The following is a 23,164-nucleotide window of genomic DNA, read 5'->3' as shown; positions in this document are numbered from 1 at the left end:
TAAAATAATGTCCTTACCATCAAATCCAGCCTGTAGCATACTGGAAAAGTGGCTCGGACGATTATATAACACAAACTCTCAATAATAACGTAATGTTTTAACCTCTAATAACTCATTAGCAGGGATGAAAATAATAAATTTATTCAAATCAACGAGAAAATCGGACTTTTCCGGAATTCGCAAACCAAGAAAATGGAATCAATGAAAAACGTAGTGAACATCAACAAAAAGCATGACGTAACGCGCAAGCTCACTATCGGCCAATAAAAAAGTCTGTTTTGTAAAAAATTAGGCACTCTATACATTCCCAATCAGCTGGTTTACGTCAAATGTGTCAATGTCAAAAGCTGTCATTCGTTTGACAGGAATGGCATTCTTCGTTCGCCGACCATCACCAAACCGAGCAGCTTGTCCGCGATTTTCCTTTATAATTTTCTTATTTAATAAACAAAACGTTTAATTTTACTTCCTTTTACATAGGAAACTAAAATTTTAAAATGTATAAAGACGATTACGATCAGGTAATTGAAAAACACATTACTTTCAACATGTCTGTTTGGGCCCACTTATAGGTTATATTTCCCCAACCTTTTCTGGTTTTATTAGTAAAAAAAGCACTGCACAATCAGTTACATACCTGCATGCTTGGCAGGAACTAAACCCATAGTAAAATTATAGCATAATTTATAAAAAAATAAATTCATTTTTGTTATTGTGTCATTACTACATGACAGAAGGTACTAACAACTCATTTTTATACAATTCTGCTCAGCCCACTAGAATTATTTAAGTTTCATTTTATCAGTTTACAATTAATTTCAGAGTTATGATTACAACAGTTATGATGAGGATGGTGGCCACACAGGGGATCCGAAACTGGATGCTGAACACAACAGAGAACAATATGAAATCCCAGAGACTGTAAAGAATTTCCTGGTTTACTTCCGAAATAATGTGAGCGAAGGGCTAGTTTATGAGCTGCAGTCCCTTTATGAAATCTCCTGGCCCAAGTTGACCGAAGACTTTTTTGAAAAAAGGCCGTGGCCTGAGGAGAAGGAAGTTGCTGAGATGGTTGATGCAGATCCTGTAAGTTTTACCTTAATCCTTTTTTTTCAATTAAGTTTATCAATAAATACAAAGGTTATAAATGATCATTTACCTACGGTAGTATGAAAGTTCACTTTTTTTTTTAATTACTTACCTGAAACACCACTTTCAAAGTTATTCTTTAATTTAGCCCTAGTTTCTTTAAACATAATGACTATGAATTTCAACTAGATAAATAATAATAGCAGGTTATGAATGATGCAGAAACAGTTGTTATATGACTAAATAAAAAACCAGATATTCAAGTGAATATAATTTGTTTAACATTATTGACTGTTATGGTAAATGGAAGTGAATCATGTATTGCCAGTCAAGCCTGCAAAAACCCATTAAGATAACACAATGATAGTTGTCACAGATATTTAAGCGGATCTTATAGAAATATTTAAGGTCAAAGTTGTGTAATTTTGTTTGCCTTTATGTAGATATGTTTTAATTTATTTCAGGTTTTTTATTTTTATGGTTAACTGAATTTGCCAGCCATAGAGAAAGTTTTGATTATGCAATTCTCATACCTTCATTTTTTATATCGCTAACATTCCTTGTAACTGTATTTAATTTTTCCCTGACCTGATCCCCTCTTTCCTTCACTTTATATGTCAATTGGTCCTTAAATTTTTCAGATTTATTTAAAATTTGCTGCTTATATTGATCCATGTTCACGGTTCACATTTAATAGGGTTGCCTTTGCTATTGAAACTGTAAAGCTTCATAAATAATCCATTACTGAGGTAGTATTGATTGGTATAATGGAGTTAGGTAATAAAGGAATTGGGGACACATGAAAAAATTTAGGGAGAGAATTAGGAAAGCAATGTTTTTAAGTTTAGGCTAATGCTTTTATTGATTGTTTTAGGCAAAAAAAAAAACAAAAAAAATTCAGGCCTTTTTGAGGGTAGAGTATTAATTTTTTTTTAATTGAATAGAAAAAATGGTTCTTCAAGTGACTTAAAACCTGTGTGTTCCTTGAATTACAAAACAAAACTATTGTACATTGTGATTTTAATAATTTTCTGTATGGATCCTTGTTAGATTTTTTTCATTTCATCTCTTTCTTATGACCATTATCAACACATTTGAAATCCAACCCTTGATTCTTCTTAATTGTTTTATTGTTATAGTTTTCAAACTTCCAAGAATTAAAAGTAGTCTGTATGTTACTAATAATGATTTTACTTATATATTATTGTTCTTCTGATCAACTTTACAAACAAAAGTGGTTGATGCATGTTTTGGTTTGGTCTTGAACTCTTGATGGGATATCAACAAATTATTGGTTGCAGCCTATCTGAGTTTAATAAAGACAAATATCTATCGATATTTACTTTTTTTCTTACAGAATTCTTTTCTACAAAAAAGTTTTCCAAATCATCTAAAAATTAAGAAACAGGGATAGAGGGTGGTTTATATATTGCATTGGGTCCAACCCAATACATAATCAGTTCTATTGTAGTTGCCTTTATAATAAAAAATATTGTACACAGGAATATTATAATAATCCTAGAATGGCTCCTAGAAAACTGATTTATTGTTTATTCATTTATTAACAGGCCAAACCCAGTACTAATCTGTACAAGGAAGCATAAGTATCACAATATTAGAGAGATTCATCATAGATAAAGTTTGGTAAAGTAGTTCAGGTAATGAAATAATTTAAACCTTTTTGCAAGGTCTGCACATGCTCCAAAGCTGTCTATTCCATCAGAATTCCATTTGATCAAACTAAGAATTGTTGCTAAAAAATAATTGTGACTATAATATGTGCAGTGTGTAGATTATTTTAAATTTAGTGATGACTCTATTTCTTGGTATTTAATATCATATCATAATTAATCATAAGTAATAGGCAGTCTATTCAGTTTAAAAGCCAAATGTCTTAGAAATTTGTGTGGCACATTTTCAATTTTATGAATATGTTCATTATGCAGTAAACGGTATAGCTAATGGAGGGAAGCAATATTATGAAAATCGTGAGAACAAATTTTACTAGAACCAAGCATTTAGAAACACCTGCAATGTGTGGAATGAAGCTTAGATTGCTATCAAGTAAAACCCATAGATCCCCAATTTGATTAACAGATTGATTCAAAGGCAGTTGATGTCTACAGTTATTAAAGCATTTTGAACAACATATCCCATCATTTAAGTTGAGGTTATTCTCAGAGCACCAATCATTCAATCCTGAAGTCTTACTAAATTTGAAACTACTGAGACTTTAATCAGTTATCTGTGTGTGAGACTCTGTGAAAAATTCTACATTATCTTTAAAGAGAAGAAAAGAGCTATTTGTAGTTAAGAGATCCTAGGTAAGACCAGACAATACTTGAATATCATGCAAGCAGTAGAGATGTGCGGATAGTATCTACTCGATACTTTAATATCTGATACATGCGAATTGTAGCTGCTTATGCGTACTAAATATATTTTATAAGTAAAATATGGCAATATCGTTAATAAAATTAAATAAACCGCCGCCGATCGGCCCAACAATAATTAATCAATAATACCTATTTATATTCACCCGGCGTTATCGCCAGTCGCCACGCAATTGCTTGATACTTCGATACTCGATACCTTGTTCTAAAAGTATTTAAATTCGTCCGTCGTGCCCGATTACTTGATTACTTTTTTTTAGCATAAGTATTAAAGTATCATTTTGTAATATCTTACTAAAACTTGATAACCCTCTATTATACTCAAAAAATATAACAAACGCCAACGCAAGCCCTAAATTTAATATAGGTATTCATATCAAATCGTAATATTCGGCTGTATATTCACTAACAACTAACAAGTAGACACATAATGATTACTTTGTAACGAATACAAAGTATCTGATACTTTAATATAAAGTATCAGTATCTACTCGATACTTATAAAAGTAATCGGTGCGCATCATTAGCAAGCAGGTCAGTTAGAACAATTGATCATTTACCTTATCAAAGGCCTTGTCAGTGTACAAAGTACTTGACATCTCCCCTGCAAAGACTTAGACAGAAGAAAGGACATTCAATTAAGCAGAATGCCCTGCAAGGAAACCAAATTACTAATCCTATAATTGACCCTAAAAAGCAAGTGTAGGAAGCTTAGAAACAAATCCTTCAAACATTTTTGGAATGGCAATAAGACTACTTATTGGTTTATAGTTATTAACTTGTAAGTTGCTACTACTCTTTGAAATTGGTGTTGTAAACTTGCCAGGAAATTCACCAGAGTTCAAGGATAAGTTCAAAACAATAAAAAGAGGTCTGACTATTAAGAAATAGCACTTTTTAAGGCACTTGTAGTGCTTTTGTAGGATATCTCATTTGGTATATGGAAATTGGCTCTTCTGCAGTAAACAACTTCCAAAACTTTTTCAAGTTAGTATCTATCAGTTGTATATATACACATTATTACATTGTCCTTTAAACTATTTACATTGAACATTAATATTACAAAATCTTCTATAATCACAATATGATTTGATGTACTGTTTTAGGGTAAAGAAATGAAAATACTCAAAAAAGTTTGGAGTATTTATTGAACTGAAATATATTACAAATATAGTCTGTTTTCAGCTGGGGTTTTTTAATTGAATATTTTTAATAAAGTAGAGAAAAGTAGGTCTTGAAAAACTAACTTCTGAAGCAAAGAGGTAAAAAAACAGAATTTCCAAGAAAATGTGCAGCTTGTTACAGGATTATATTATTAAAACTTTCCAACCTAATCCAATAATTAAATAAATATATTAACAATAAAAAATACAAGGTACTACATACATACTTAGGTAAACAGCATATAAAACTTAAGAGTCAACAAAAATAGATTTGATTCAAAAACAGCCGAAATTTGAAGCTCACAACTTCAGGGTATACTATAGGCAAGGGAGAATTAAATGGAGAGTTTATACATATATATGGAAATATTTAATGGTTATAAGGTCATAATCATTGGAGCAATTTTGCGTTTGAATGTAGCTACAGTGCCATTAAACAGGTCAATATCATTATTGCTATGTAAAATATTAAACCATGAGCACCCTCAATATAAAGATGCATTTTTTGCATACAAGTAGGTCTATTTTCTAAATAAAAGCGAAGGTATTTTCTAGTGTGTATAGGAGGAACAAAAAAGTTTAAGTTTCTTAAAACATGAGGTGAAAATTAAATATTTGTAGAAGTAGTTTGTGGTCATACTCCCTTGGAGGGTATATTCCATCAATTTTGAAGCATAGATACTTCAAAAACCTGCGCTGCACATATTCTAGTCTGTCTATGGACATTAGAGTTGTACCACACCATTGCTGCATAAAATAATTGAGACTTAATTAGGCCATTATACAAATTAACAAGACTGTCTGATTATGAAATCAATAGTTTTCAAGAAAGATTTCACAACTTCATCAATAGTTTGTTAAATGTCGGTTTGTTATCAACTATGACTCCTAGATCCTCCATAAAGACGACATTTTCTAGGGGAGTATTACCTAACCTATAACTGGGCTTAATTTCATTGCGAATATTTGAGATTGACATACATTTGCGCTTTTGAATATTCAGAGGTAGTTTATTGTACACCAGTGTGCTAAAGCATCGATGTCTCTATAGATCACAACCCTCTTTAGGCGCAATTCACACAGAACGGGCGTATGGGGGTGGCGTGGGACTGGCGTGGTAGACGCATGTGCCACTTGCATGTTCGCTTATGGGGCAATACAGACAGAAATGGCGTGGCACAAGCGTGATGAGTCACGCCACCGCCACGTCACTTCGATGCCACAAGTGGCCTACACTAGCGGTAAATGCCATATACCAAACAGCGGTTTATATTGCTTCTTTTTATCTATTTTGTAAAATAAAATTTATTTAATACGAGTTCTGTGAAGACGTGCTACAGTATGCAGTTCTATACGACCATTAAAGATCGGATTACTGCAATAGAAGTGCACAAGATCAAGCATGGGAAAAAATATCAAATAAATTCAGTGAAAATGGTAAGTATGTATGTGTTTATTAACAAAAGATGTTTAAACGTGTATTTACATTAGAAATTATACTTTTGTTTCAGTAATTGAGTGTAAAGACTGCTGGAAAAACATACGAGGAAGCTACTCAAAATATAAAGCCAAATTAAAAATAAAATCAGGACAAGGAACAAAACGAGTCAAAGAATATTATTTGGCCCCACATCTCTCCTTTTTGGATCCTTTCTTGAAGTCTTGTAAGAGCAACGTGGATCAAGAGTCTGCCGACGCATCATCGAGCCACCACGCAGCTGAAACGGGGTCATAATCTAATGAGTCTAAAGACAACTCCAATGCTGATGTACTCTCACCTTATAACATTCTATCCAGTCGTTCCTCTCGGTCACCTGTACCATCTTCCAGTACGTCTATCGATGATCAACCGATAGCAATGAGAGCACCTAAAACACTACTACAGAAAGAAAATGATTTTAGAAAAAAAAAGAAGTTAGCAGCCTCAACCGCTATTAATGAGCCCAACCAGCAAGCTTACCAGTACTTTGAAAAAAAGCAACAATTGCTGGAGATCCAAAACGGCACGAAAACGAATGCCACAATTGATCCTCCTGACCCAGACTTGGCGTTTTTAAGTCCATGAATTCTGTTCAGAAGCGGCGTTTCAAAATTGGAATTTTGAATTTAGCCGTGGAAATACTATTCTCAACCATTCCTGAAGCCTCTACAATCCCAATGGATAGTTCTCAATCTTGGATTGAAGATTCGGTAAATAGAAATCTAGATTCAGTACCGCACAGGAACACGGATGAATTTCATTTGAGTAAATTTATTCAATACAATAATTAATATTAGGGTAACATTGTCGTTATTTTTGTTGTTTTAGATTAAACAAATTCACTTAAATATATTTTCTTCAACTTACCTCAGCGTTATTAACAAGCTTTCCTCTGAATTGACAAGTTCTCTTCAATTTGTAGGTTTCTTCTCAATATTAACCCTTACTAGTATTTTATAAAAACATTGAACAGACATTCGATAGAAACTTTGAAAACATTCAGGGTACATATTGAGCTCCCGCATAGTATTAAACGAACCACCAGTTTTTTCTTTATCTAACCACAAGGGATATATTCAGTAACTCCTTTGTCTTTGAATGTTAGCTAAATTTACAAGGTTCAACATATCTTGACATCTTCGTCATCCGAAAGCATTGTAACTTTACTACACAGTTGTGTACGTAACAAAGAAATGACAATAATCACATTGAATCCCTTTCTATGTGAATTGTGCGCGCCACGTCCACTCCATTCCAGTCCCACGCCACCGCCATACGCCCGTTCTGTGTGAATTGCGCCTTAGATTCTATTATGCGAAATATTGTTAAGTCATCTGCAAATAAAAGACACTCAGGCATCATAATGGTACCAGTGTTATCATTGACAAATACAGAAAAAATTAATGGGGCCAAGATTGGTTCCTTGAGGGGCAGGCACCACTCAGGTGGGATAACAATTGAATTCAACAAACTAGAAATGATCTTTCAAATAGGAGACAAAGAGTTTTACAAGGCCATGATGGAAACCCATAAATATAATTTTTTCAATGATAAGATCATGATCCAACCTATCAGAGGCCTTTAAAAAATCTGAATACACAACATCCAATTGTCTCGTATGTCCCACAGCTTTGTATGCTTTTTGTAGAAAACATGTGAGATTCGCGACGACCTTCTTTCTACTGAAGAAACCATGTTGTTTTATAGAAACCGGCCTTCGAGAAGTTGGACAGTATGGAGGCAGGTCTATAATTTCCAATATTGTTTTTTTTTCACCGCCCTTATAGATTGGCGTAATTTTAGAAATCTGCCAAACATCTAGAAAAGTGGAAGTTCTTATAGCAAAATTGAATATGAGGACCAGAAGAGCTGTGAACCATTGTGCACAATCTTGAATAATAAAAGAAGGGATCATATCATGCCTAGCTGTGTGTTTGTTTTTCATTTTTTGCAGTGTAGTCTTCACCTCATTTTCAGTTAAAGGGTTTATTAATATCTTATGGAAGCAGGAATTCGGGAAATGTTTTCCCTTTAATTAATGTATTTCCAAAATTGTTTGGGATCATTGTTTACAGATTTAGACTCACTTCTTTTAATATAGGATTTATAGGCATTATCAATTTTAATTTTTGATAGTCTTTTAATATAAGAGAATGCAATATAGTTAGAATGAAGTTTCTTTTTCCTGTATATTTTATGAAGCTTTTCCTTCTTTTGCAAATTTCATTTGTATACCATACAGGGTATTTTATTTTATATTTGTAGTATTTAAAGAGAGAAAAGTGGTACTGCCAGATTGACATATACGCAGTAGTTGCCAATTGGTCTCTGAGAGGAGTCATTAGCCTTTTTAAAGTTGTAGCATTTGCTATTAAGATTAGTTTAAAAGCAGCCACATGATAATTTATTTTCCAAGACCAGCAAGACATTGATGCTGGGATGTGATTTATCTCCAGGAACAAGTGTTCATCTTTCTTTAGCAACCTCACACTTAAAATTACTTATCACAAGATCCAATATTTTATTGTAGGGATTTTTAAATTTATTAAATTATTTGAAACTGCTTAATGCCATAAAATCATTTAACTTTGTAATTTGGGGAATAGATGTAACATTAAAGTCTCCAATGAAGATGATTTTAGTATTTTGTATGGGCTCATACACAGAAAAATAATCAAAAAAACGTTGATATAGAGACAGTGGCGTTTGTGGTTGAATATAAATGACAATACATTAATCCAAAGACATACAACAAAACAAATTAAATTAAAGTGCGTAGTATTTTGTTTATAACCTTATAAGTCTTGCAAAAATATCAAAATTGTTTGTAATAAAGATTCTTTTACCACTTTTTTATCTATTGCCATTAGGTATTTCATTTTAAAATTTTGGAGTTAAATAATCTACAAATTTTAAATACATGGTTTTTTCTTGGTGCTAGGTATAACGAAATTTCTTGTTTTCGAAAATCATTTGCTCTACGAAAATCATGATGGTTTAAAATTCTTAAACTTTTTATTTTTGTGAAAGTATGAACTGACATAAGATATAATCCAAGACCTAATAATATAAAGCTCACTGTAGAAGCCAGTATACTGACTACTAAGTCTACTAATACTAATCTTTTTTTTAAGGTTTTTATGATCCTATACAAAGAACTGTACTTCCGCCACATTTACGCCCGAATCCAAGGCGGTCCAACCCTGAAACAACGATTCAATTCGTTCTACAATTACTGCAACCTGTTCAACTACATTTTAAGTGCAGAAGAGCCGGTACCATTGGAACTACCCGACTTGTGGCTCTGGGAGCTTATCGACGAGTTCGTCTATCAGTTTCAGGTAATTAAAGTGTGGTTTTTGCCCCAATGGAGGAATTTTTGTTTTATTTTTAATACAAAATGGTTTTTTGTGTAATTTTATGCATTTCCTTAAAAAAAAAAATCTAGTTAAGGTATTTTTTGTTGCAGTCGTTTGCTCAATATAGAGCGCGTCTGCAAAAGAAAACCAAACCAGAACTGAAAGCGCTAAACTCGAACAATGAAGTGTGGAACGTTTTATGCGTTTTGAACGTTCTACACTCATTGGTGGATAAAAGTAACATTAAGCAGCAGTTGGAGGTTTACGCTAGTGGTGGAGATCCTGATTCGGTAGCTGGAGAGTTCGGGAGTCATTCACTCTACAAAATGCTGGGCTATTTCAGTCTCGTTGGTATGATATTTTATTCCTCTTTATTTACGGAACAGGGAATTTCTGTTACAGTAAATTTATTAAATTACATGTTTAATAAAGATGAGAAAGTTTATCTACCCCTATCGAAAACGAATAAATGCTCAGAAATCATTGGAGAATAACATTAGAAGTTGTATTTTATAGTCTAGATCTAGTTCTGCTATACCTCGATTTTCATTATTATAGTCATGTCGCCGAACAGGTAGATTGCTTTATGCGCTAGAGGCAATACATTTTGACCTGAGATCCTTATAAATTTAGTCGAGCAGAATGGGTTTATTTTAGTTCATAATTTTACACTTATTTGTAAGTCATTTGGGATGAATTATTTTGAAATAGAGTAGAGCTGATGTTCCTCGCAATATAGTCAAAAAAGTGTGGAAAGATACCACTATAACTATTTAGATAAGACTATTAATTTATAAGAACTATTAATTTATAAGAAAAGCCTTTGTTAAAGGATTATTTGCCTCATACTACTGCAGGAATGTTGAAAAGTCGATATTCAAAGATTGCAAAGACTTTTGGTATGAACAGGACATGATAAAAGCCGAACTTTTAAAGTTGGTTAAGAAGAATCGTGCTTAAGGAAGTCTATAAATTTAGCTGTAACATTTTATTTTTTATAATAAGGTCTTTAAATAAATATATATAAGAAATTGTATAAGTTAAGCATTTAAAATAATATGTTCCAAAAGTAATTCTTATAAAAGTAAGTCTTGTTAGGGATTACATGGAAGTTAGGTTTTACTTTAAAACTGTTCGCTGCGACGACTATAGTGTAACTATGAAGCATCATTGTATAAAATATGTCATTTGAATTAGACAATCTTCATAAATTAAACAAACATCCAAAATGAAAATACAGAGATACATTTCTTGAAGCTTTAATTTTTTTAAATCTTTCATTCTGATTTTACTCAACCTACAGAAACTTACATATTCATGAGCATATATCTCAAATATTTGATTGTTAATGACAGGCTTATTGAGACTCCACTCCCTCCTCGGCGACTACTACCAAGCGATCAAAGTATTGGAAAACATCGAGGTACACAAGAAGTCCCAATACGCTCATATCCCCGCCTGTCAGATCTCCACGTCATATTACGTCGGATTCGCTTATATGATGATGAGGCGTTATTCGGACGCGATCAGGACATTCTCCGGTATTTTGTTGTACATTCAACGGACCAAACAGCTGTTTGCCTCCAAGACGTACCAACACGATCAGATTAATAAGCAAACGGATCAGATGTACCATTTGCTCGCCATTTGTTTGGTGCTGCATCCGCAGTGTATTGACGAAAGTATCCAGCAGACTTTGAGGGAGAAATCTTACCACGAGAAAATGTATAAGATGCAGTATGGAGATTTACAGGTAAGGCTGGAATTAAGTATAAATTAATTTTTATTTATTATTAGAATGCTATTTTATTTATAGTTAAAAAAGTAAATAATGAACATGAATAAAACAATCTCAACTATCCCTGTTCGAGTTAGAAGATAATAAAAGGCACAAATGAATATATTGTATAATGATTTATTAACCGAATATTATAAGAACTGTTACAAAGAAATTAAAATGTTATTTCAACCTTATAAACTTACAGACTAAATACGAACGAAAAACCACATAATCCATATAGTGTTATACAATTATAAAAGAAGTGCTTATGCTGCGGTATCTCGATAAAAGTCCCCGAACCCATAAATTTGTTCTTAATGGTTATATTTTGATATCCCGATACCGCCATGAATACGTGTTTATTTAAGCTAGATAAAAATAATTATTGTTGAATATTAGATTCGAACATCCCCTTGCAACTAAAATTATTTTTCAATTAGTCAAACAGACCCTCTCTATTACTTAAGTATTCTAACTTAACCCTATTCAGAGGCTTAGTCAACATGTAAGCTATCATGTTTTCAGTTGGACAATACCTGAAAGTAACAACGTTATTCTCATATAATTTCTTGACAAAATGGTACTTTGTATCAATGTGTTTCGTCCAATTGCTAAATTTGTGATTTGCTAAAAGTTTTAAACAGGTCTGACTATCTTCATATATAACAACTTTTCGCTCTAAATTCACAAATATCTTTATTACTCCTTTCAACCAAATTGCTTCCTGACATCCTTCAGCCAATGCTATGTACTCTGCTTCGGTTGATGATAGAGATACGCAATACTGTTTTCTGCATCCCCAATTAATAGGTGAACCACGTATCATAAATATATACCGGCTATTTGATTTTCTATCTTTTTTTTGTCTTCTGCCCAGTCAGCGCCTGCGTAGTCATATAATGTACTATCTGTTCCTTGTTGTCCTAGAACAAGCTTTTTATATTTACTTTTCTTTAAATATCTTAATACTCTTTTTGCTTTATTCCAGTCTACTTCTTTTGGCTTCGTAGGCGATTTTGCAAATAGTTGGCTGTCACTATTGCTTCCCCCCAATATTTCTTTGGTAAATCCGCATCGATTAGCATGCACCTAGCCATCTCGACTAGCGACCTATTTTTTCTCTCTGCAACCCCATTTTGTTCTGGAGAGTACCCCACTGTATATTGAATTTTTATACCTTTACCATTTAAAAATTCCCTTAAATTATTATTGACGTACTCGCCACCCCTGTCTGACCTAATTACTTTCGAAACCCTGCCTAACTGATTACTCGTAAATTCTATAAACTCTTTTATACATTTTACAGTTTCATTTTTATGATTTAATAAATATATAGTTGTATACCTTGAAAAATCATTAATTAGTGTTACAATGTATCGTTTACCCCCTGGAGTAACAGTCTTCATGGGACCGCAAACATCTGTATGTATTAAGTCAAGAATATTAAATGTATTGGTTTAAGAAAATTTCGGGAAACTCTTACGAATAATTTTACCTTTTACACAGCAGTTTCTCTAATCCTACAATCCTTAATATTAATCCCGATTGCCATTTTCCTTTCCATTGTTTAACTGCATCCATGTCCCTGTGCCCAAACCGTCGATGCCATGTATGCTGACAATCACTGGAATGCTCAAAAACACTCAGTGCATGGTCCACAGTCGAAAGCTTGTATAAGTCGGGTGAGGGCATCGCACTCGCGATCACTTTTCCGCGTAAAGCGATTTTGCATTCATTTTTATCGAACTGCACATCATATCCCGCACTTGTTAGCTTTTTCACAGATAGTAAATTTGAATCTAATCGCGGCACATACAAAACATTATCGATTATTAAAATTTTCCACTCCCGCACCAGTCACACACTTAATGAGTCCTGTTCCTATACCCTGAACCTCGGAGTGCTGCCCTTTCTCCGCTAACCTCACAACGCCCTTTCTGTTACCGTCAAATTGGGTATAAAATCCTTTGTAGTTAACCATGTGGCTCGAAGCTCCCGAGTCCACATACCACGAAGCAGAATTCCTTTTTTCGTCATTTGAGCTATAATTAACCATAAAACATGCATCATCAGTATTACTTTCATTGACCTTATCGGCCTTTTCCTTTTTAAACGCTTTGTACTTAAAACAATTTCGTTTAAAATGGCCTTTCCTGTTACAAAACTAACACTGCTTTACTTCTGTGCTTGCAGTACCATTATTTCTGTTACCCCTATACACTGATTTCATAACTGACTCATCCTGGTTTCCTCCTGAAGCTCCCTGACGCCTCCTGTACTCATCGATTAATTTACTCTTTACGAATTCCAGTGTAAACTCATTCGACGACTTACTTTCCAGCGCTGTAATTAAAAAACTGTTCGAGTCTGGAAGACTTCCCAGCAAAATTCCTGCTGCGAACCTGTTCTTAATTTCTTCCCCTAAGGCGGCCAATTTATTCAATAGGTATAAAATATGAAAACTAAACTTATCTTAACTAATAAGTGTAAAATAAAACAATACTAAAGTTGTGGAAAAAAAATTTTTAAAATCAAATATAAAAAAAAAATTCACTATTTTATGATTAAAATAAACTTTATCAAGAGCCTTTTGACTTGATTTAAATTATCACAGCCGGAAGATTACATTTAATAAACAGTCTATTAATCTATCAATTCTATATTCTGGCAGGTTAAATATAATGGCAGAACAATACTGTAAATGGTGAAGAGCAATCGCGCATTGCAAATCATTAAATTAGTTAACATTAACAGTGATTTTTCCACTCTTGGTAAAAAACCAACTTTCTTAGAAAGTTTCCTTATCACATAATCAGTGTGAAAATGAAAATTTAAATTGGCATCCAAAATTGGGCTCAAGTTTTTTATTTCGGTTAGTGGCGGCTTGCTAATAGGGGCGCAAGGACGCGCGCCCCCCCAGTAATTTCTCACTCTCTAAGATCTGTCGATATTTGAATCAAGCATTGCCAAAATAAGAAACGACACCGATAATATTAAGGCTAATGTAGAATTAAACTTTGAAAGTGTCAAAAGAAGAAGAACTGACGATAACTTGAGAAGTATTATTGCAAAAGAGGTATGTGATACAGTTGTTACCCAAGCGAAGGACAGATTTTCCTATCGAGGTCATCTTCAAGCGGCTAACTTGTTCGATAAAAAAGCGTATCCAAAATATAACAAGACCTTTCCAGTGGATATTTTAGATAATGTAGTTACTTTTTATCCAATGTTATGTAAAATTAGATTAAGAACTGAACTAGAAGTCATTTACTCAAGACTAGATTTCTCACAAAATATTGAAGCTATGAACTTGCTTTTATTTATTTTAGAAAATAATCTTGGCGAAACATTTGCCGAAACAATAAAATTATTAAATATCATTGTGACGACCCCAATGACAACTGCAGAGGCCGAGCGCAATTTTTCCACCCTTAAGCAAATAAAAACCTTCCTGTGAAGTACTATGCTTAATGAAAGACTTAATGCTTCAGCCATGATGTCCATCAATAGAAATTTAGTGATGGAAATAAACAATTTTGATGAAAAAGTAATGGAAAGATTTATAAATATGAAAGACCGTCGAGCAGATTTTACTTTTAAGAAGTAGCTTAAGTACCTATTGAACATTTATTAATAAGTATAATTTTTCTTCACGTTTTAAAGTTACTTGTTATTGTTTTTAAAACCGCAGAGAGGTGGCAAAAATATTTTCGTGCGAGGTTCCGTGATGTGTAAATGCGATTGTTTTGTAACAATGTTCTTTATTTTTGATTGCCAAATTAAAACCTTTTTTGTGCAAACTTTTTGTGATTGTACCATGATGACTGCAAACCGTCATGTCTCAGATATTATAACATATACTTAGGTACGTCCAGTTATATTTTTTTATTTATTAGTAAGTATATATTTATTTGGATTTGCGCGCCCCTCCATAGTCAAATGTCACGAGCCGCCACTAAATTTTCGGTTTCATAAGCGCAATTCGCTGCTCATTCACAGCAATCCTCACACTATCGACATTTTTACCATATACACATTTTTGTCCTACTAGTATGTCAGCATAATTTTTTCCCACAGAGCCAGTTGAACAAGTTGTATAGCTCATTATTTAAATCCATCTGCACCTGTTGTATCTCTTTGCCTACTACATAAAGATTAGATTTCTGGTTTATTCGTACCATATCATTGATATACACTTTTGGCGAGTTGAATCTTACGGATTGAGTTTTAATGTATTAGACCTAATAGATAGAGAGTAGACAGAGAACGACTGCATCGGTAACCTCCCACCGATAGCGACGCCGATTCTCCATAACGCTCGCAATGTGAATGTAACTTCGGCTTGCTCGCAGTGATGTTTAGCAAGCGCTTGGAGATGGGTAGGTTAGCCTCGAATCAAGTATTGGAATTTTACGCGCACACAAAAGTTAAAAATTTCTGTTGTTTTTTAACGTGCTCATAATCGCAAGTCAAAAAAACAACTTTAATATGCTCAAATCTTAAAAACCTTTGGTGAAACTAAATACAATATTCTAAAATAAAATGAAAAATATCTCTTAAACAAAATAATAATTCTAATTAAATGGATTATTTAATAAGGTGTTCGAATACACCTCCTTGTTGGGCTTCACAGTATCCCAACCTGTCGTAAAATTCTCTACGTACATTGGCTAACATTTCAGGTGTAATGGACCTAGAAATATTAATAATTCTAAGTCGCAATTCGTCCAAATTAACGGCTCTTTCATGTCGGTGTTGGTAAAGAATTTCCGTCAAATAGCCCCATAAGAAGTAGTCTCAAGGCGTCAGATCTGGAGATCGCGGAGGTCATGGTATGGTACCTCTTGTGGAAATAAGCCGTTCAGGAAAAGTGTTTGTTAAATTAATAGTTCTGCACTTGTCTAGCGTGTCTAGCGCTCAAAATTAACATCCCAAGTTTCGTACAGAGGGTATAATATTTTGTTGCAATAAAAGTAAATATCTCTCAGAGTTTAAGGTACCATCAACAAAAAAAGGCCCTACAACTGTGATTGGCTAAAATACCAGCCCAAACATTTACCTTTTGCGGGTATTGAGTTTGTAATGGTACACTCAAATGTAGATTTTCTCGAGACCAATATCTCACGACTGCGAGATGTCGACCAAGAATTATGTCGACCTAGAAGAGAAAAAGATGACTCGTCTGTAAATAAAATATTACTTGTGAAGTCGTCATTTTGATCAATTTTTTCTCTTAAGGTTTCACAAAACTCCAAGCGTTTTATTTGATCTTCTGGAAAAATTTCTTGAGTGTTTTTAATTTTATAGGCTTTGTACTTATTTCTTTTCAAAATATCACGCACTGTACGACTTGGAATATCAAGTTCTTCAGAAATTTGGGAGCTAGAACAAGGTTCGCTTACTTCCACAAAAGCACACACCTTGACCTCCTTTTCAATCCTAGCGTCAGGTGTTCGACGAGGTTCCTGATCGCCACTAGAACCTTTTGCACACCGATTTACACATCCCGACTGCCCAAACTTATGCCAGATATTATAAATTGTTTTAGCAGTAGGGACTTGCTGATCAGGATATGCAAATATAAAACGGCCGACAACTTCTTCTGCACTATCCGCATGACAATACCATTTAATGATATTAATCTTTTGATCAACAGTGAAAACCATTTTTATTTTATTACTGTATCCGTCTTCGTACCAAAGGTTGAAATAAATTGTAAACATGATTGGCTAACACGTACATAGGTATGCGAGTAATTGCAACCGAACTTTAACCGGACTGATAAGCGCAACGACGAGACGACGCGATAGCCGCCCAGGGTGGAGCCAAGTTTGTTCTCGCTCTACTCCGTCTCCTTCTTACACATTACGCAAAAAATCATATTCGAAATTTTTCAACCGCCGAACGTGTATAATAGAGCCTCATTACCTAAGTAAAACTTCAAATCATCATTCAAGAACCGCATGTCTTGCAAGACCCAATTGCTATAATTTCTTAAGAAAGGCGAGTATCACCAAAACGCCGATGCTTTATCAAAAACCCTGCATTAAAACATCATCAACATTGTCTGAAAAAGGAATTAAAACATCATCCAGAGATATTTGCTTGTAATGGCATTGGCCGTAACAATCCTGAAGAGTGGGACGTAGCTAGTTTAGTCCAGGATCAGTGTGATGACCCAGTATTTGGTCTTATTTACGAACTGAAGTCTCGAGAAGATGCTACACCAGAATGGAAAGATATTTCTGACAAATCTCCAGAACTAAAAACTTATTGGTTTCAATGGAATTCGTTATACAAGATCGATTGTTAAAAAGAGTCTGCGTAGATGGGAAAAGGAAAGACATATATGACCGTCCTTGGCGTCCAGAAATTCTTGAAGCTGTCCATGGCGCGATTGGCGGGGGACATTTTGCAGTTAGTAAGACCTTGGCAAAAGTGAGAGTACGTTTTTACTGGTCTAACAGTCATGAAGATAGTAGTAGTTGAAGATAGTAAATCTCTGTATTTTAAATTTTCTAGAATTTGTATACTTGCTTCATTTGACTGGCAATATTCTCTTGAAATTATTGGTCAAAACAATGAAAAAAATTTTAAATATTTCTAAATTATTCCATGGGGCTTTAAAAGGGACGCGTTTCGTGACATTTTATTAAGTTTTTACCTTGGAAACCATTAAAGGACAGTCAACGCGAGTTAGGTTAGAGTTTTAGACGTTGCCAATAAAAATATGAAAACATCTTGTCGGACTTGCATTGTCTTATTTATTTAATGTAACACGACGTTTCGGTTGGTAAGTATCTCCAACCGTTATCAAGTGTAAACTGGCGACAAGATGTTTTCACTGTACCATTGTCTACCACCTTCAAAAACAATAAAAGTGTGTTCCTGAATTTCGTTACAATATTATAAATAAATCCAAAGATTGGTAATATGGGATTAAAATCTGTTTATCATTATTGGATAGCTTACCAGTAGAAATAAGAAATATTCACCGACAGAGTTTATTTAAGAAAACAAATTAAATACATTTTTAATTGCCTCAGTAAGGTAATAAAATTGTTCCGCTATGTCATGGAATTTACTTGGGTTAGGCACTTTTTTCATGTCAAATAAATAGAAATATAATTTTGGTTTTCTGTATTTAGAGTAAACTGATTCCTAGAAGAGCACCATTACATGTATTTTTTTGGAATTAATACATCTACTTTTAAAAAAATACTTATATTTGTTGTACCTGTAAAAAAAACGCAGCAACAGTCCAGAACATTCTTTTTATTTTTTAGGAGTTCGAAAACAGTTTTGTATATGCGTGTCCCAAGTTCTTGTCACCATATGCACCGCCAGTCAACTCCATTCCGGACGATTATTCCAAGGAAGCCATTCAACATCAGACCCAAGTTTTTATGGATGAGGTAAATACAATTGGTGGGAGGAATACGGCACAACTGTTTACTGTTTTTTCCGACAAATCTACCTAGGGAGGAAATGATGTATATTCTTTTCTCCTTAGAATAGAAACCAACTGATGGTTATTAAACAAAATTTTTCCTTGGCAGGTCCAACAACAAAAAATGTTACCAACCATTCGCAGTTATTTGAAACTGTACACGACGTTGCCGCTCTCAAAATTGGCCACTTTTATGGCCCAAAATAACCGAAACGACGGCCAATGGGATCTGGACAAGGAAACGCAGTCGTTGCTGATTCACTTGTTGTGTTTTAAGCATAAAATGAAGAACGTCGTGTGGTCCAAGGGGGCTTCCGGATTGGAGGGAAAATTCCAAAGTGGTTCCGAGGTAAATTTATTAGTAAATCGGTGGTTTCAAATGTTTTTCTCGTAGACTATGCGCTTGTAAAAAAAAATGACAAAAGTCGATCTCGTTATTCTTTGTCAGTCATTAACAGTCTATGAGAAAAGCTAAAACACAAAAATGTGTATATTCTAGAGATGTTGATTTTCGTTACCTGTCGTTACTCGACTAGTAAGTAATCATTTGAAATATTCGTTAAATATAATTACTGTTTGACAAAATCTTTTTCATTGATATTTGCGTATAAAATACTGTTGTTTTTGCCGTTGTTTGATCGAAAATGAATAGTAAGAAAAGCTACATGGTTTTACTGTTTTAAAAACATTTATTGCGTATAATACTGAGAAAATGAAAACATAAATTTTGAAATTGAAAAAATTGATTGAAACAAAGTCAAAGTCAAAACATCATTTGGTAAAAATATTGTGTATATATTATAAGTAGAGTCTTTGAAGAGAGTGTCGCAGAAGCAGAAGAGTCATTTACACTTACTCAGCTAAACAAACTCAATGGATACAAGATCTTGAAAATAAAAATAAATAACTGGAGCTGTGCAACGAGAAACTTTTAAAGGAAAGTCAAGTTGCAAAAAAGGTTAAAGAGACATTTTCAAATGACTTACCTGAACTTACGCCATTCAACAAAAACATGGTAGTTTCAATTTTAACATTGGAGAGAGAAAATAACAAATATGAGTCTAAATGTGAAACATTAATCACCGTACTAAAAAAATTAATGAGCTGCAAGCTGCTTGTAAAGAACATTGCAATTTAATACCATCACAATCTAACATCAATATATCCAATGACCGGAGGTCACTTCACCACTCATTGAAAGAACTGTGGAAAAAATGGTTAGATTACACATATCCTAAATAAATAAGAGCTTCGAAAGTCTATGGAATAAAAAAAATCCCATTGGCCAAGGAATAAATGTAGCTGAAAACCCATTTAACTCGACGGTTTCCCAAAGCTCTAGTTCCAATAACACAAAAGCGCACCACCAAAATACAAAGTGTTATCTCTAAACACGTTGGCTAAAAGCACTGAGATGAAAGACAATGATCGATTTCAGCAGAGAACTACAGACAACTGCCATGGTGTTGCCCAGAAGACCAACAGGAACCAATTTATGTAACACAATTAAACAAGGAGAATTGTAAGGAAAGCAGAAATAGCAAATCCACGTCGCCGAAACGCGAAACTTTGATATTTGTCGATATGGTGGAAAAGAAAAACAATCAGGGTGGGTAATAATTCACCAAAACTTGTAAATAACCAGAGGTCAAGTTCATAAAGTAATTCAGTCGGCCATGGAAGGTATCAGTGAACCTATAAAACCTCTAGCATCTGTAGAAAACTACAACATTAAACGTAAAAATACAACAGGTACAAAGAAACAAATATCGGGTATTGGAGCTGCACAAAAACTGAATGCAGAATGGTTTTTTGTTGGTAACCTTAAGCCAGAACAACAGTTCAGCAGTTAGAGTCACCTGAAAGGCATTGCAGTAAATGTCTTGGTATGTGGAAAACTGGATAACAAATTAAAAAATTATTCAGCAAGCTTTAAGATTGCAGTGAAACGGGGCCGGGAATGGATGAGAAGTAGATACTAGTATAAGAAAACCACTAGAGTGTTCTATCTCTCATGCATTTAAATATATAGTCCCTGTCAAATAAATATTTCGAGATTGAATACTGCCTCATCCAATACCCATATGTGAAGATAATCTGCTTCAACATTGGCTCAGGAAGGAACAGCTTTATTACATGGGACTAGCAAATTTTTGCTTGGCTAGCTATTTCTGCAGGACTGAGGCCAAGAATGGTGAATGTTGTATCTGTTCATTCTAAGTTAGAAGTAAAAAACTTACAAGCTCTTGAAAAAATTTCAGTTGAAAACATATGTCAAATTTCTGCCTGTTATTGTAAAGCACTAAATTTAGCCATTGTTAGTATCCATGGATCTAATGAATTTAGGAACATAGAAAGTTTTTTAAATATTATGAACAATGTTCTAGATTTTGTACTAAAAATTAATGAAGAAATTAATATTATGGTAGCTGGTGAGTATATTGTGCATTTTAATAATAAGTTGGATGATAATATGCTCCAAGTAGTACAGCTTTTTATGTCCTTTGGGCTATATAAGCAAGTTGATAAATTCACACATATTTGAGGTAATTGGTTAGATAATATATTTACTAATCTTAATTATATTGAAACAGAGGTAGAATGTTTGGGTTATTCGGGTCATTATGCTTTGGAAGCCCACTTCCAAATCCAGCCTTTTCAACAAGAAAAAATCTTAAAAGACTTTATTTTCCATGCTTTCAAAGAATCATGGATATATATATATATATATATATATATTTCATCAATATTTTTTTTACATTACACTGTTTTCCCAAATGTGCCCAAAAAAATAGGCCAGAGGCAAAAAGCTGGATTACTCCACAGGTAGTAGAAGTAAACGACAGGCTTAAATTCTACTATGAAATAAAACAAAATATATCCAATAGATGAAAATAAATATATATATAGAGAGTATAAAAAAATATATAACAACATCTTAGCAAATGCAAAAAAATATTTTATAACAGTACATTAGGGCAGACTGACACAGCAAGATTACAGCAAGACATGAAAAAAGATTACAGCAAGACTGTTTGGGATATCATAAACACGGAAACTGGAAGAAAAAATAAATTAAAAATAACGCCTGACAACATCTCTCCAAGCGAACTCAATAGTTTTTATGTTTCCCATGCAGGCACCCTTACAAATAATCTTCCAAACGAAAAAAAACAAATATTAATTTAAGTATTTATCTAGATAAGCAAGCTGGCTCTATATTTTTCGATCCAGTTGACTATTACGATATAAGATTAATTTTAAAAATAAAAATAACAATGATGTCAGTGAGCCATTGCTTGCCGAGACTGGTGTGCTGAGACCCAGGGATCTGTGCTGGGTCCCCTCTTCTTCCTTGTGTACATAAAAGATATTCCACAACCTTTTACAAATTTAGAACATAGTGTGTTCTTTATGCAGATGATGCTACATTTGGAGTATCGTTTAGGGGAACGCAGGACCCAGCTGGATTGCTTGGGACAATATTGGATCGGGCTAAATTGTGATTTGCTTCAAATCAGCTTAGTCTTAATGAGTTGAAATCTGAATTTGTGGTATTCTAAACAAAAACTTCTAGTAACACGGAGGAAAAACAAAGGTTTAAATTCTTAGGTGTTACTCTGGATACTAATCTTTCTCCATGATACTAGAAATCAAAATAACTTGATCTTGCCATTTACTTGACTGGCGAGAAGCATTGGTTTTCTCAGTGTTCAAAACAAAATTATTTTTTATAAACCAATGCTGGGCAGTTTTCAGTCGATCAGAAGAGACATGAAGGAGCTCTAAAAGTGTTAAAGTCACCACAAGCAGATTGCGAGTTTATTAGATTATTTGTTTATAGATATTATTATCATAAGTATTTCGTTGGCTAAGTTATTAACATCAAGAATAAATAAAAAGGGACTCGGTACACTTCTTTGAGAATACCAAGAAAAAGGTAATACTAATACTAAAAAAATCCTTTTCCTTTCTTATAATAAGCACTTTTTGTCGCCTTTTTAATTCGTAAGATCTTAGCCACCATAAAGGAGCTCCAAATATTGTATACCTCTCCAACTTTTCAAGAAAAATTGCATGATTGCCGAGTAATAAGTTCTCGAATAATGAATAGTTACTTTTTCAACATCTCTAGTATATTCATTCACCTCTTGCCGGTTTTTTAAGAGAATATGGTTTTCTAACCAATAGCATAGATTTTATGAGTCTTAAAAATGCATTCAACTAAAATTTATTATTTTTTTTTTAGTTGGACTTTTACATTGATAACGATATGATCCATATCGCTGACACGAAAGTAGCTCACCGCTATGGAGATTTCTTTATAAGAAAGATATTGAAGTTTGAGGACCTTAATAGGAAGCTGCATAAGATCACTTTTACAAAATAAATGCATTATTCATATTTATTTGTAAGGAATAAATTTAAAAAAAAACTGTTTTATAAGTAA

General features: G+C 33.6%; 2 protein-coding genes across 3 annotated transcripts in view; one reads left to right on the top strand and one right to left on the bottom strand.

The window, feature by feature from the left end:
• Positions 1 to 763, bottom strand: part of LOC126739665 (85/88 kDa calcium-independent phospholipase A2) — a 33,229-nt gene extending 32,466 nt beyond the window's left edge. For both annotated transcript variants that reach the window (XM_050445441.1, XM_050445442.1), the window contains exon 1: positions 638 to 763. In XM_050445441.1, the coding sequence (XP_050301398.1) occupies positions 638 to 704 (67 nt within the window). In that variant the 5' untranslated portion in view covers positions 705 to 763. The remainder of the gene's footprint in view (positions 1 to 637) is intronic.
• Positions 354 to 23,164, top strand: LOC126739673 (eukaryotic translation initiation factor 3 subunit L). The gene is made up of 8 exons (XM_050445453.1): positions 354 to 521; positions 823 to 1,086; positions 9,260 to 9,466; positions 9,595 to 9,835; positions 10,840 to 11,237; positions 18,551 to 18,679; positions 18,824 to 19,063; positions 22,964 to 23,164. The coding sequence occupies exons 1-8, from the start codon at positions 498 to 500 to the stop codon at positions 23,102 to 23,104; spliced, it is 1,644 nt and encodes a 547-aa protein (XP_050301410.1). The 5' UTR covers positions 354 to 497; the 3' UTR covers positions 23,105 to 23,164.

Source organism: Anthonomus grandis, chromosome 8 (assembly GCF_022605725.1).
Source record: "Anthonomus grandis grandis chromosome 8, icAntGran1.3, whole genome shotgun sequence".
Classification (NCBI taxonomy): Eukaryota; Metazoa; Arthropoda; class Insecta; order Coleoptera; family Curculionidae; genus Anthonomus; species Anthonomus grandis.
This window is presented reverse-complemented; position numbering and strand designations above follow the sequence as displayed.

What these genes read in the sequence shown, in the direction of transcription:
- LOC126739673 (XM_050445453.1), top strand. Translation starts at nt 498, where the DNA reads ATGTATAAAGACGATTACGATCAG. An exon ending in AGATGGTTGATGCAGATCCT is followed by an intron (nt 1,087 to 9,259) that starts GTAAGTTTTACC and finishes CTTTTTTTTAAG; the next exon opens with GTTTTTATGATCCTATACAA. An exon ending in CCCAAGTTTTTATGGATGAG is followed by an intron (nt 18,680 to 18,823) that starts GTAAATACAATT and finishes TTTCCTTGGCAG; the next exon opens with GTCCAACAACAAAAAATGTT.